This window comes from Chiloscyllium punctatum, chromosome 5 (genome assembly GCF_047496795.1).
Source record: "Chiloscyllium punctatum isolate Juve2018m chromosome 5, sChiPun1.3, whole genome shotgun sequence".
Lineage (NCBI taxonomy): Eukaryota > Metazoa > Chordata > Chondrichthyes > Orectolobiformes > Hemiscylliidae > Chiloscyllium > Chiloscyllium punctatum.
Genome location: NC_092743.1, coordinates 50390817 through 50405560, shown reverse-complemented (window position 1 = coordinate 50405560; position 14744 = coordinate 50390817). Strand labels below are relative to the sequence as shown.

At 40.1% G+C, this 14744-nt stretch overlaps 1 protein-coding gene across 3 annotated transcripts in view; it reads left to right on the top strand.

Annotated features, from left to right (window-relative positions):
- ripk2 (receptor-interacting serine-threonine kinase 2) overlaps positions 1-14744 on the top strand; it is a 66376-nt gene that overhangs the window by 33828 nt on the left and 17804 nt on the right. For all 3 annotated transcript variants that reach the window (XM_072570285.1, XM_072570286.1, XM_072570288.1), the window contains exons 2-5: positions 2488-2641; positions 3971-4126; positions 9387-9544; positions 12603-12652. In XM_072570285.1, the coding sequence (XP_072426386.1) occupies positions 2488-2641; positions 3971-4126; positions 9387-9544; positions 12603-12652 (518 nt within the window). The remainder of the gene's footprint in view (positions 1-2487; positions 2642-3970; positions 4127-9386; positions 9545-12602; positions 12653-14744) is intronic.

The window sequence follows — 14744 nt, the reverse complement described above, 5'->3', positions numbered from 1 at the left end:
CCCTTCAAACCAAAGGGCAATGCTGTGTGAGCAAAACAGTGGAGGGGAGGGTAGGGACTAAATCAAAGTAGAGTTGGAGACACTCTTGTTTATTTTTTTTTTTTTTTTCTTTTTTTTTTTTTTTTTAAAATTAACCCCCACACTACCGCCTAAGTGCGGTAGTGCTTATTTTTTCCCCAGCACCCATGGTGTGTGTGTGCAGGTGTGAGACACAGTGAAAGACACAAAGTGTACGAATCTTTATTCAATTTCCACCACCAGGAAGATAGGAAAAACACCCGCGTGGCCAGTGACAAGCACTGCCCTTCAAACCACAGGGCAATGCTGTGTGAGCAAAACAGTGGAGGGGAGGGTAGGGACTAAATCAAAGTAGAGTTGGAGACACTCTTGTTTATATCTGTTTGTCAGGGCTTCCTAATTGGGGCTGTTAATTTGGTCCAGTCAGGAACCTTTACTCTATGGGGTCCACCTGACTGACCTCGTTAAAATCACTACACACGCATTCGGTCCCTGAAGGTCTTGTGGCACAGTGGTATTGTCCTTGCCTCTGGACCAGAAGGTTTGGGTTCAACGTGTTTCAATATATCTGAACAAGTTGATTTGAAATACATATATTCAGTCCTTTCATCTAATTTGTTCATATAGATTGTAAATACAGTACAACCTCAGTTACCTGAATGTCGATTATCCAAATTTTGGATCATCAAAACAATATTTCTAGGTCACGGTGCTTGGGTAAACAGGGTAAACAGTGTTATCTGAACATTCGATTATCCAAACGAAATACTCCCCGCCTGTGTCGTCTGGATAATTGAGGTTGCCCTGTAGTTCAATCAACACAGAGGCATAATCATAAGGCAAAGGATATAGATAAATGTACTTTTTTTTCCCCCTTTTTTTTCTTAAAATTAATGATACCAGACAGACTTTCCCGACAGACTTTCCTAACTTCAGTCAGGTGATCAGGCCAATACAAAGTTGCAGTCCTTCAGATCCTTTGACAAGGATTGATTCACCTTCTGCCTTGGGAGCACGCAGTGTGTGACTGGCCTGCAAATATGTCTCTCTGACCATGTCTGTCTAATTTCTGAATTAGTCAACTTATCTTAAAAAAGCTAAAAGAACTGCAGATGTTAGAAATCAGGAACAAAAACAGAAATTGATGGAAAACCTCAACAGGACTGGCAGTATCTGTGGAGAGAAGTCAGATTTAATGTTTTGGGTCTAGTGACCCTTCCACAGAACCTTCATTTGTTAATTTATTTGCTGGGTTGTTCGTACTGGATTCTGTGTGGATAGTGTCCTCGGGTAGTCAAAGGAACAATGTTTCTTTTGCGGTGCAGTTTCTTCTCTGACTTTGTACAATTATCTATTGTTTGTCGTGATCTTTTGTGATGTCAGAAAGTTAGAGGTGTTGCTGAGTTCACTGCAGAATATCTTGTTTGATGATCATGCAAAACAGGGATTTGGCTGCAGCAAATTGCTATTGTGAACTTATCCTTTGAAATCCAGCCTTAATCATAAGTAATTACTTGGTTAATTACAACTTGATGTGCACTATTTGGTGAATTGTCTGGCTAATTACTATTTATATGTTGACCCTTAAATAATGCATGCAGGTTTTTTTTATACATGATTACAAGGTGCAAAGTGTGCAATGGTTTCTGCATATAAATATTAGTATGAAATGGCATCCTGCCCCTGAGAGTCTACTGCAGTGATTATAATATAATAAACTGTACGTGATCAAGTCACACTAAAATCTATTGTTTGAGGCGGCTATACAATCATTTGAAAACAGTGATACTAGATTATCTGCTCAGAATGTTGCTTGAACAAATACTTTCTGATTTGGAGGGAGATGATTACATGTGCTGAATAAATTTTGCTGTATTGCCAAACAACTTCCATTTGGCCCAAGCCTTTCTGAGGAATATCAAATTAATTCTATTTGTTGGTAGTACATTCTGTAGAACTATTTCCATTCCAGATTGAAATATTGGAATACTTCCAAGATATTTTGCAAGTCAACCTATCCTGTACAATTACCATCAATAATGCAGACATTTGTGTAGTGATGCTTTTAGATTTCTGCTTCTTGTATCTTGTCTATAGATTTACAAAGTGTGCTGTAATCACATGGTAATACAAGTGGGCAAGTCATTTCTGTTACCATGATTATTTGAATTATTAAAAATCTCACCTTTTGAAAAAAGTAGTCATCCATCTTCAACATTTATGGGGTACTTTGTGCTTTAAGCATCACTGTAATCAGTCAGTCTTTAAAAATATTTTCAATATGGCCGCATAATTGTCAGTGAAACAACTCATTGCACTACAAACATTACTTTGTGCCTAGGCAAATCTCCATGCAGCAATGATCCGTCATTCCTGACTTTCCCCTCCCCTCTTTCTGTCTTAAAAGTGCCAAAAATGCTTCATATAAATCATTTGAATATTTTGTTTTCTTTTTTTTAAACCCCAAAGGGAAAGGAATAGTCTGATGAAGGAAGCAGAGGTTTTGCACAGAGCCAGATTTTCCCATATAATCCAAATTTATGGTATTTGCAATGAACCTGAATTTATGGGGATTGTCACGGAATACATGAGCAATGGGTCTTTGGACCAACTTCTTTATCAGGTATTGTGATTGATTTATAGATGTTGCTATCCTTGTTTAAAGCCAAAATACTGTGAATGCTTAAAATCTGAAACAAATACGCAGAATGCTCGAGAAACTCAACAGGTCTGGCAGTATCTGTGGAGAGAGAAACAGAGTTAATGTTTCGAGTCTGGTATGACGCCAAACTCACTCTCTCTTTACTGTTTTTCTCACTCTACAGTTACTACCAGACCTTCTGAGTTTCTCCAGCATTCTTTTTATATTTTGCTATCCTCGTTACTCTTCACAATTGTTACAAGGAATTTAGTGAACAAACACCAGAAAGGAATAATTTTAAAAGATTTGCACACTAACTCCCTTCATGACCTCAGGAAGCCACAAAGCAATTTACAGCCAATTTTAAACTTTTAAAATGCAGTCATGCAAATTTAGAAGTGTGAAAATTTATTAAATCTGTACAACATAATCTGTTAATTTATGAGAAATTTGGCATTTAATCTTTTTAATCAGAAGTGAATTTAAATATTGGCTATTGAATTTAAATATTGGCTATTGAATGTTTATATCTAATTTATTTAATCTTGTGACTGGATTATCACTTGCTGTTAACTTAAATGAATGGCCAAGTTAATTAGACAGTTCGTTAGGTAATCTTTCTCTTTAGACTATCTGCTTTAATCTTTTTTTAGAATTCCTCTGGATTCTAAATAACTTGTGTAATCTTTTGATTGATTGACTACCATAAAATCTTTTCATAACAACAAAAAAAGCTACCAAAATTTTGTTTTAATAGAGCACCTAAATTTAAAACATAGGGGCTATGAAAATCTAGATGTTACAACAGACTGAGCAACTGTTAGCAGAGGATTGAGTATCCTCCTCCTCTATACCACACTGTTCAATTTATTATGGTGAGTGTTCAAGTGTATGCTGGATAACTTGTAGAGGAAATACACTTCTATACTCCTCCTTTATTGGCTGGAATTTGGGAACAAATTGTATATCAGCCCTTTTTGACAAATGCAGAAATGAGAAATACAAACAAAGAACAGAGTCAGCCATTCAATCCCGCAAGCCTGAAAAGTACTTGGAAAAACTCCTGTGTACCAGCAACAATGAATCTTGGAGGTGCAATACATACCTATGTTAATCAATATTGAATAATCTTTCAACTGTATTTTTAAGATCAAACATTTTAGTACTTAGATGCTGTGAGGGTGAGCTAACTATTAACAGGCTTCCCTGTTTAAACTTCTTGGTGTTAGATTCTGTACAGTCAAGTGAATAATAAATTAGTTTTGCAGATTAGTTCTGGTCTAATACAGACTTGTACATTTCCTGATGCAGAAAGATATATATCCAACACTTCCTTGGTCACTGAGACTTCGCATATTGTATGAAATTGCACTGGGAGTGAATTTTCTTCACAACATGAACCCACCATTACTGCATCATGATCTGAAGGCACAAAATATTCTGCTGGATGGTGAATTTCATGTAAAGGTAAGAAATTACTATTTAATTGAAATTTAGTACTGTGCAGGAATAATTACTACTTCACTGTGATTTCTTACCAAATGATGAAGGTATTTTAGTAACCTTCAAATATTAGATTTGTTTATTTTTACCAATGGTGGTAGTCATTTACTGATCCTCATATATCCATTTTTGATCATTAGTTTGTTTCTGGGTAGCAGCATGTACTCATTTGGTCCAGAGTCACTAGATTAACCAAGCTTGCAACATCCTGCACTTTCCAATTGGGCTGGTTGACTAAAATCACAATTTGGATTAGTGGTGCTGGAAGAGCACAGCAGTTCAGGCAGCATCCGAGGAGCAGCGAAATCTACGTTTTGGGCAAAAGCCCTTCATCAGGAATAAAGGCAGAGAGCCTGAAGTGTGGAGAGATGAGCTAGAGGAGGGTGGGGGTGGGGAGAAAGTAGCATAGAGTACAATAGGTGTGTGGGGGAGGGGATGAACGTGATAGGTCAGGGAGTAGGGTGGAGTGGATAGGTGGAAAAGGAGATAGGCAGGTAGGACAAGTCATGGGGACAGTGCTGAGCTGGAAGTTTGGAATTAGGGTGAAGTGCGGGAAGGGGAAATGAGGAAACTGTTGAAGTCCACATTGATGCCCTGGGGTTGAAGTGTTCCGAGGCGGAAGATGAGGTGTTCTTCCTCCAGGTGGTGAGGGAGCGGCGGTGAAGGAAGCCCAAGACCTCCATGTCCTCGGCAGAGTTGGAGGGGGAGTTGAAATGTTGGGCCACGGGGCGGTGTGGTTGATTGGTGCGGGTGTCCCGGAGATGTTCCCTAAAGCGCTCTGCGAGGAGGCGTCCAGTCTCCCCAGTGTAGAGGAGACCGCATCGGGAGCAACGGATGCAATAAATGATATTAGTGGATGTGCAAGTAAAACTTTGGATGTGGAAGGCTCCTTTAGGGCCTTGGATGGAGGTGAGGGAGGAGGTGTGGGCACAGGTTTTGCAGTTCCTGCGGTGGCAGGGAAAGGTGCCAGGATGGGAGGGTGGGTCCTGCCACATTTGCTTTTCCCCGAAGGGTACTCTTGAGGGATGAATTGTTGGACTAACCCCACTCAAAGCTAGGACAAGGGTTCACAATTACCACTGTGTTGTTGTCAGTGGAGAGATGTTGATCCTCGCACCAGTTTGGGGGAGGTTGGGACAGTGATCCTTTGTGCCTTCCAAATGGAGGCCAACTGAAATGCTCAGTAAGGGCTGATTAAAGATGGAGTGTGAAACTTTGAAGGGACACACTGTCTGCTGCTGATTGGCTGAAGGGTAGCGGGTGCAGATTGGAGAGTGAGTATGGCTGCCCTGAGAAATTTCCCTGACTCCCTAAGATGGCCAGAGGAACAAAAGGAAGGGTTACTAGTTACTGAAGCATTGAACAGGTAATGTGCAGTGTGGACAATGTTTGGGTATTGCATGGGTTTGGCATCCCCTGTTTTCATGGGGGCATTGGAGTAGATCTAAGGCTGGCAATAAAATGGTATCCACCAGCCTAAAAGGGACAAAGCAACAGATGCTGGAAGCACAACTTGGACTTCTAGTTTGCAGCAATGAGGAACTATATCGTCAATAGGAAGGGCAGATGTCTGAGCAGCAGGAGGATATGGGAGAAGAGATAGACACAACAAACAGTAGACCTTCACTGTATGAAACTGAATAGACTGAGATCCAGTGCTGCAGGAACCTGCATCACTCCAAGCAGGTGCTGTCATCCACAGGCCTCTCATCTCTCCAAGTTGGTCACCATACCCTGCCAGTGACCATCAGAAGTGGCCTTTAATGTCTCTGCCTCAGATTCCTTCCAACAATCAGCTGTGGGCTTCAGTGGCATCTCGTCAATACATACACATTTTTTTTGCTGGTCACCGATACGTTCTTTGCCAGAGCTGGACAGTGCATCAAGGTCACAACAAAAGTAGCCTCACAGGGACAGAGGACATTGGGTTTGAAACTATTGTTGACTTCCACCAGATGCAGGGCAATCGTCAATTGCATCAGTGTCATCGACAGTAAGGCACCCCACTCTGCCAATGCATAACTGGGCTACAACACAACAAGAACTTGCTCTACGTTTCTGTTCGCCCACCTGGAAGTGCCATGAGCCATTTATCTTCCACCAGTATTAGCTGCCTTTAGATCTTTATTCCAAGTGGATGGACCCTAGAGGACAAGGGATTGCTTACCCTTTTACCGGAGCACCAGACAGAGACACTGAGGTGACCCAAAAAAAGAATGGACTACTCATTAGTGTAATGGTTGAAAAGGCCACTGGGCTTCTCAAGATGTGTTTCTGATTGGATGGTGCCCAGTGATGCCTTCCTGCAAGGATCTTGTTCATTGTGCTGCTAGGTGTTAAGTTCTTCACAACATTGTCATACAGAGGCGTGTACACACTTTAAGGTCCTGAACACTCTGGACAAGAGTGGGAGGAAGTGGAGAGTCAATGAGGAGCCTTGGTTTCATGATAACATGGCCAAGCATGGCACAAGGCATGAAGGTCTCACGAGGCTGTCATGAATTTTGTGTTGCCTGATTCAGTCAAGGCTCGGCTGAAACCTCTGACACAGGTTGTGTGGCATGGATTGGAAAGGATTTGAGAAACCTGTGCTTCCAGATGCAAGGATGACACAAGCTGGGTCACCTTTCCAATGAAGGAAGCGCATCTGCCCAGAGGTTTAGCCCTCCCCTTTACCCATTTCACCACATTGCTCCAGCTTTACTGTCACTATCTCAGACATCTGGCTTGGAGTCAATGTCTATTGTTTTCCTCTTTTTCTTTACAGTATGTAGAGATGGCAAGAACACACACTAATATGACCTGTTGACATTATCCTACCAGCTGCAGGAATAATTTGTTTTCTCTTCCTTGTGGATTTCAATATCAGATCCAGGTTGTTATCAATGAAGTGTTGGATAGCTTTGTCCCACATTCTAGGTCTCTGACTCTTCTGTGATGTCAAACATTGCCCTAGTGCAGTGGAAAACATCAGTGTAATCATGACAGCAAGCAGCCTTCTTCATTGCAGTGGGCATGATACATCAGTCCTACACTTTTTCTCTCCTGGCTCTATTTTTCACCCAACTGGTCTATTTGGTCATGGAACTTGTCTCTATATCTAGTAAGGTCCAGACTACATGAGACTTGGAACTTTTAAGCAATTTCTTATCCAAAGTGACTTTCTGACCTGAAAATAAAACATTTTCCCATTTCCCGCCTCCGTTGTGAAAATGCTGTTACCTTTTGCTCTTTTGATCATTTTCATTTTTCAATGATTCACCTATTGCCCAACATCACTGCGATGAGCCACATATCATGGTGTAATGGGTGCTGTGCAAACATGAGTAATTTGGGTTAATGGTCTGCAAAGATGAGGTTAAGTTTTATGTTATGATCTCATTTGTGAATTTATTCTTGTTTCTGCCTGATGTTGTTATTTCTTGTGATGAATTTAACTTGAACATTCTAATTTAGTTTTTAACTAATCAACATAATAGTGGGAAATTCCACACACCCACACCCCTCCCCCACTGCCCCCTCAACCAAACAACATGGTATGGCCTTAACTTTGGAAGAGTGCAGTGTTGTCCAGTGAGGACCTTACTGAAGTCGAGATCTTAAGGGCCCATTTTCCACTCAGGTGTTGGATGGCGAGACATGATGTTTGCTCGTGGGTGAGGGCTATTTGCATGCATTGCTGTACCCAGCCCATGTTTTCTAGATCCAGCTTTCACTAGTAAGGCCCACGTTGGTGACTCCCTGCTCTTTTAAATCTTCAAGAATTTCCATGGTATGGTCTTTTCCTTCCTTCCTTCCTTTTGAACAGAAAGCGAATTCTCACTAGCATCCAACTTGGTTGTTAACACAAATCAGTCCTCTTCCGCTTTATCACAGCAGTATCTTCTTTGTCTCTATTGAGTTTCAAAATTCTGTGCATAGAATGACATGGTTACCTTCATGGCAGCATTTGACTGTGTAAGAAACTGGTAGGTTTGCGGTCATTGGGAACCAGAGGAAACTGCTCCATTAGCTGAAGTCATACATGCATAATATTCAAGGTCATTACCAACATTAAAACCCCAACCATTGATCAGAAACGGTTGGGCGACATAATGCCTCAGTGGTTAGCACTGCAGCCTCACAGTGCCAGGGACCCGGGTTCGATTCCAGCCTCTGGCAACTGTCTGTGTGGAGTTTGCACATTCTGTGTGGGTTTCCTCCTACAATCCAAAGATGTGGAGGTTAAGTGAACTGGCCATGTTAAATTGCTCATAGTGTTCGGCGGTATGTTATGATCTAGGGGTTAGCTAGGGGTAGATTTGGGTCCGGTACTCTTCGGAGGGTCAGTGTGGACTTGTTGGGTCAAAGGGCCTGTTTCCATACTGTAGGAATTCTATAACTTAAAAAATTCGATAACCTGAAGTGGACCAGTTACATAAAACACTGTGTGGTTAAAGGCACAGGTCACAGACGTAGAATCCTGTGGCAAATATATTTGCTCCCAACTTGCCAAGTCCTGTCCACCATCTACAAGGCATAAGTCAGGACTGTGAGGTGATGCTGTCTATTTGCCTGTATGAATGTGACTCAAAAATGGGTCCAGATGCTCACCACCGGACAGGATAAAATAGTCCACTTAATTGGCACTCATCCACTACCTTCAACATTCACCCATTTTACTATTGATGTAACTTGCTTGAACAGTATGCCATCCACAAGGTGTTGTGCAGCAACTTGCGACAACACCTTGCCAATCACAGCTTTACTCCTAGAAGGACTACACCTTTCAGCTGCAGGAGAAGCATTAACTCCATGCTTCCCCTCTAAGTCACACACAGTCTTTTATTTGGAAATGTATCACTATTCCTTTGTCATTGTTTAATAATAATTCAAGACTCCTGTAACAACTCTGAGGGAGTCTTTAGCACATGGACTGCAGCCGTTCAAGAAAACAGTGCATACTCTCAAAAACATTTAAGATTGGTTGTTGGTACTGCTGATAAGGCAAGCTTTCACCGTCCCATTAATGAATGGACGTTAAAAAATAATTGTTCACTGAAATGGCTTTTTAGTTACCTTCATATCCCTTTTACAGTGCTCTGATGTCCCCATGCTCTTAAATCATGTCACAAGTTCACCTTGTGGTTTTCTTCCATTTAAACAATGATTTGACTTTCGTGATTTAAAATTGCAGCATGTTTGGTTAGCTGAGTTCAGAGATGAATGTGTGTTCTTTGTTTAGATTGCAGACTTTGGGATGTCAAAATGGCGACGTTTAACCATGAGTAAATCTTCAGGCCTTAAATCTCCCACAGCGGGAGGAACTGTTATCTACATGGCTCCAGAGCAGTATGAGCCGAACAAAGCAAAACGTGCAGATGTGAAACATGACATGTACAGGTACGGTGAAATGATTTTTTAAAACATGGGAACTGAATAAAATATTTGTTTTGAATGGTTCACTCATTATTGTTACCTGCATAAGACTAGAAGATTTCAGAATTTGGTGTGTGGTTCATTTTGTTCTAGTTCATATCCTCCTAATATTAGGTCAGTTTTGGATAGTATTGAATTAACATTTTAATATCACCACATTCTGGTGTGAGGCATTTATTTTCTTGGAAAGAATTTGCTCACAGATAGTTTGCCATTTGAGGCAACTAAGTTATTGTTCATGCCTTCTGACATTTTATGTTTGTAATATGATGCATGGATTTGACTAAGTCACCCCTCTCTTATTCTGCACTGGCAAGAAAGATTTGGTTAAAATGTTAAATTGAATCTTGCTGTCAACATACTGTAAGCATGATCCAAGCCATTGAGGCTCTTGGTAAAACCATGCAGAATGTACCAATGCAAAAACCATGACTTACTGAATTCTCCAGCACCAGACTGTAATATTGATGTTAAGATAGAAGGAGGTCCACATTGTTCACTGCGTGGCAGTCAAACCACAATGATTTACTTCTTCAGTGTTTATCCAATTCCTTTTTAACCCATGGTTTCACTCACCTGGGATTCTTTCTTGGCTTCTCTGACAATTTTCTAGATTCTAACCATCTTGATCACTTGCACGAGTGAACCTAGAAATAAGGACAGGGAAAAATCAACCATTCTACTGAGACTTGCATCCCGACATGGAAAGTATCTCCTTTCACTCCCACATAGCCATACAACCTCCTGGGACAGGCAAAACAAAGTAGGAAAAAAACCTGAAGTTTGAATTTCTGAGTCATGTCAGATCAGAGTTCCGCAGTAGTGCAATTTCCCAGTTAGAAATATTTCATGTAATTGGCAAGATTTAATGCCATCATAATTTTAAGTTCCTCATTTAGTGTTTACAGTTCTATACATTTTGGAAAAGTTCCTGTAGTTTGCTATATTTGACAAGCTGAGATATATGTAGCCACAGTTATGCTTTCAGAAATGAATCTTTACATTTTTTTATCATTTCAGCCGCATTGACTGTACTGAGACTTTCTGACTTGTTTTAGCTGTTGGTGTGTTTTCAGTGGAAGTAAAAACATCTATCTATGAATCTGTAAATTAGGCAATAGTCTAATCTTTAAAAGTATAAAGTGGTGTTTTTGAATAGGAAAACATATTTGCAGGCTGGCCATGACACGAACACATTTTCCATGATCATAACTTTTTTTTAATGTACCAATGGTAGGGTGATGGTAGGACTTTTAGGACAATTTGTGGACTGCCATGACATATGTGATGAGAAGAGACCAATTACATTTGTTGATCAGGAGGATCCCAGAAGAGATTGCCTCAAATTAAGATCCAGATTTCGGATTGCCAGTCACTGGAAATAGTCAGAGCAGGATTCAAACAATGTATCTATTGCAAAGAGATAGGAATGCAACTATTAGCTAAAGGCTCACTGTGAATCAATGTAGTGATGTGTCCTTTTAACACTAGGAAGGGGATTTTTAAAAAAACACATTCATAGGATGTTGGACCCATCCCTAATTCCGCGGAGGGCAATCAAGAGGCAGCCACATAGCTGTGGGTCTAACATCCCTTCTAGGGCATTAGCGAACTAGATAGGTGTTTACAGTTGACGCATGACCATCGTTAGACTAGCATTTTATTCCCGATATTTACTGAATTTACACTTCAATCATCTGCCATGGTGGGATTTGAACCCTTAGGGCCAAAATATTAGTCTGGGGTTCTGTTACTAGCCCAGTGACATTACCACTATGCCATTGCCTTCCAGTGTCAACTCAATTCAGTAAATATACAAAACCTGTTTCTGACCTCTCAGAAAAATGCCAGATCATATTGAACCAGGGCAGGTTTAGAGAAATCTGAGTGAGTAACCTGTTCTAGACTGACAAATCTGGATGTACCCTAATTTTAATGAGGCTCTCTACCTCAAATTTTAGGATTTATTTGAAATTTAAAGGCTACAATATGGGGTTCCCAAGGCTCAGGAACCCCAGCAACTAAAGGAAAGTAGAAGCAGGCCAATCCAGTAGGTGAGTGCTTTTCCGTGATGTGGAGGTGCCAGTGTTGAACTGGGGTGGACAAAGTCAGAAGTCAAACGACACCAGGTTATGGTCAAAAGGTTTCTTTAAAATCACCAAGCTTTTGGAGCAGTGTTCCAAAAGAGTGTTTTTCCAACATTGCTCATGGGCCAAGAGGGGTACAGGAATCCTTCCCTCTGAGTCTGACATCAGGTTGCTCTCCAACTGTAATTGATCCCTTCCTACAACCAGCTAACCTTCCCTGCGCGTAATATTTTCCATCAGTGGAACCGGAGGCAATTGAACAAAATGCTATATCTTGTGACCAAGTTTGACCAGGCCTCCCTCCTTTTTATTTATATTTCAAGATCACACATTCCATGAGAAGGGGCAAGAGAAGAGTCACTTAGTCCTATTGAGCTCATCTCATCCAGATATAATGCAGCCTCAAAAACCTATCTCCACAATCCCTTTGTCAACAGGGCAAAAAGACGTGGGAGGGTAAAGTCTGATAACATCCCAGGGCTACCAAGCAAGTCCACAAAGCCACATCAGCTCAATTCTTATCAAGCAGCTAATAAGCAGAGTATCTTTAAATTTTAGATATTGCTGAAAAGAGGGAGATGTTGCGGAAATATGTTGTCTAAAACTCATCAGGAAAATTGCTAGATAAGTGTAGGATGAAAAGATTTTGCAATATATCTTTTTGTGCAATATTCAATTTCTATTCTTGTAACTGACCTTAACTGGAAATATGTGGTTTAAATATTTCAAATATGCTAAACTGTTTTAACATTTTCCAATCATAGTGTTTCTGAAAAAATTTATTAAAAATATTCTGCTGCATTTCTACATTTTTAAGTTGCTTCAGGAAGAGCATATGCAGAGTGATTGTTACACAAGTAACAAAGGGAAATAACGTTTATGCTTTGTTAGCTCGTAAAGTCTGTGCTTAAATATGCTTTGTTCCCTTTTTGTAGCTATTCAATAATAATGTGGGAAGTCCTTTCAAGAAAACAGCCATTTGAAGGTTGGTTCCATTCAGTTTTCATTTCAGACCTTCTGCTGACTTTATCCTCTAAAAATGAAATTGATACATTTGAATCCATCAATTTCTAATCATCAACATATTTAATTATCAGAACAATAGGAACCACAGGTCAGTCAGCCTGAGTGAGAGAAAGCTAGAAGAATCAGTAAGGAATGGCAACACAACATTTTAGATGGCTGTTGTGGCACAGTGGTAGTGTCCCTGCATCTGAGCCAGGAGAACTGGGTTTAATCCCACTGCCTCCAGAGGTATATGCCAGCGTCTCTGCGCAAGATGATTAGAAAGTTTCTTAATCGGACAATTTAAAAAATCCAAATGTGTATGTGCATAGTTAGTATTGCTCTATGAAAAGGAAATCATGATTACCGTATCCGTTGAGAGTTTTTTGAGGAAGTTACTGGCAGGTTAGGAAGGAAGGAGTATTTTTAAATTTTCTTTAGAAATTCAGTAATTTTGTTTTAAGATTCCCTACATTGCGGAAACAGGCCCTTCGGCCCAACCAGTCCACACTGACCCTCCGAAGAGTAACCCACCCAGACTCATCTCCCTCTGACTAATGCACCTAACACTCTGGGCAATTTAGCATGGCCAATTCACCTGACCTGTGCATCTTTGGATTGTGGGAGGAAACTGGAGCACTCGGAGGATGTGTGCCGTACAAAAGCTGTTGCACAAGATAAGTGCCCATGAATTTGAGTTCTTTGTTTGCTGGAGGATTGATTTAAAGGTTGCAAACACAGCAGCAACAAACCCCTTACCTTCATGTTTCAGGCGATTGTGGTGCTGCTAGCATCAGAGCAGAGAGTTGGTCATTTACAATCTATTAATGACTTTGATGAAAGGATGAAGTGGAATGTGTTCAAGTTTGCTGTCGTAAGGCAAGCTGTGAAAATAACATGAGATTGCAATTTGAAAAGGGTTATTGAAAAACTACATGAATGAATAAGAAATTGAGATGGAATATTTTGTGGGAAGATATGAAGTCACTCATTTTGATAGGCTAGAAAAATAGAATATTTTGTGAATTATGAAAGAAATTCATGAAATGTTATTCAGAAGGTTTTGGATCTCAAAATACAATTAATATCAAGGTACAGAAAGTAATGAGCAAGACAATTTTTGACTGTCATTACTAGGGTTTCGAATGCAAAGCTAATGAAGTCTTGCTACAATTATATAAGACTTTGGTGTGTCCTCACCTGAACTACAATGTACAGCTTTGGCCTCTCTACACAAGGAAAGATATATTTACTTTTTGCGGAGATGCAAGGAAAAAAAATCACTCTTCTTTTTCTAGAGATAAGACAGCTGTCCTGTAAGGAGATATGGAATATGATTTTTCTATATTCTGGATTTTATGAGAATGAGACACAATCTTATTTTAAACATTTGATTCTGGGTGTTTTGACTGGGTTGATGCTGAAAAGCTGACCCCTGTTGCTGGAGATTTGAGTGAATAATCTAGACCAACTCTGCAGCAAAGTATTGAAGGGAGTGCAGCAAGTGCTGTCTTTCAGATGAGGTGTCAAGCTAAGACCTAGTCTATGCCCTCAAATGCTTATCACACTATTCAAAGATATATTCTATCAGTATTCAGGCTAACATTTGTCCCTGAGCCAACGTCACCAAAAACAAAATTGTGCAATCTCTTTCTTTCCCCCCATTTGAGAGATTTCACTATATGCAAATTGACTGCTGCATTACGTCAGTGAATTTTTAAATGCTTCTAAACAGCCTCATCAGCTGTGAGTGCTTTGGAAATTTGTGGAAAGTACAATTGCGCTTGTCGTTAACTTCATCCTTGTTATTAAAGGTAATTTGAAAAATTGCATAATTACGGCATTCGCAACTTTTGTCCAACCACAGTGATGAGTATTTAATGCTGTATTATGTGTTTTGATAACAACGAATATTTTGTTCGCGAAATCATATTGTTGATACTTTAAACAAAATGTCTGCATAAGACAACTTCTATTCAGTTAACTTGGCATCAGCGATGTAAAATATGGAATACTTTAAGTGAAATGTAATTTTGCAGCCACGTTTCTTACCTCTATAGTCTTTTACTCCA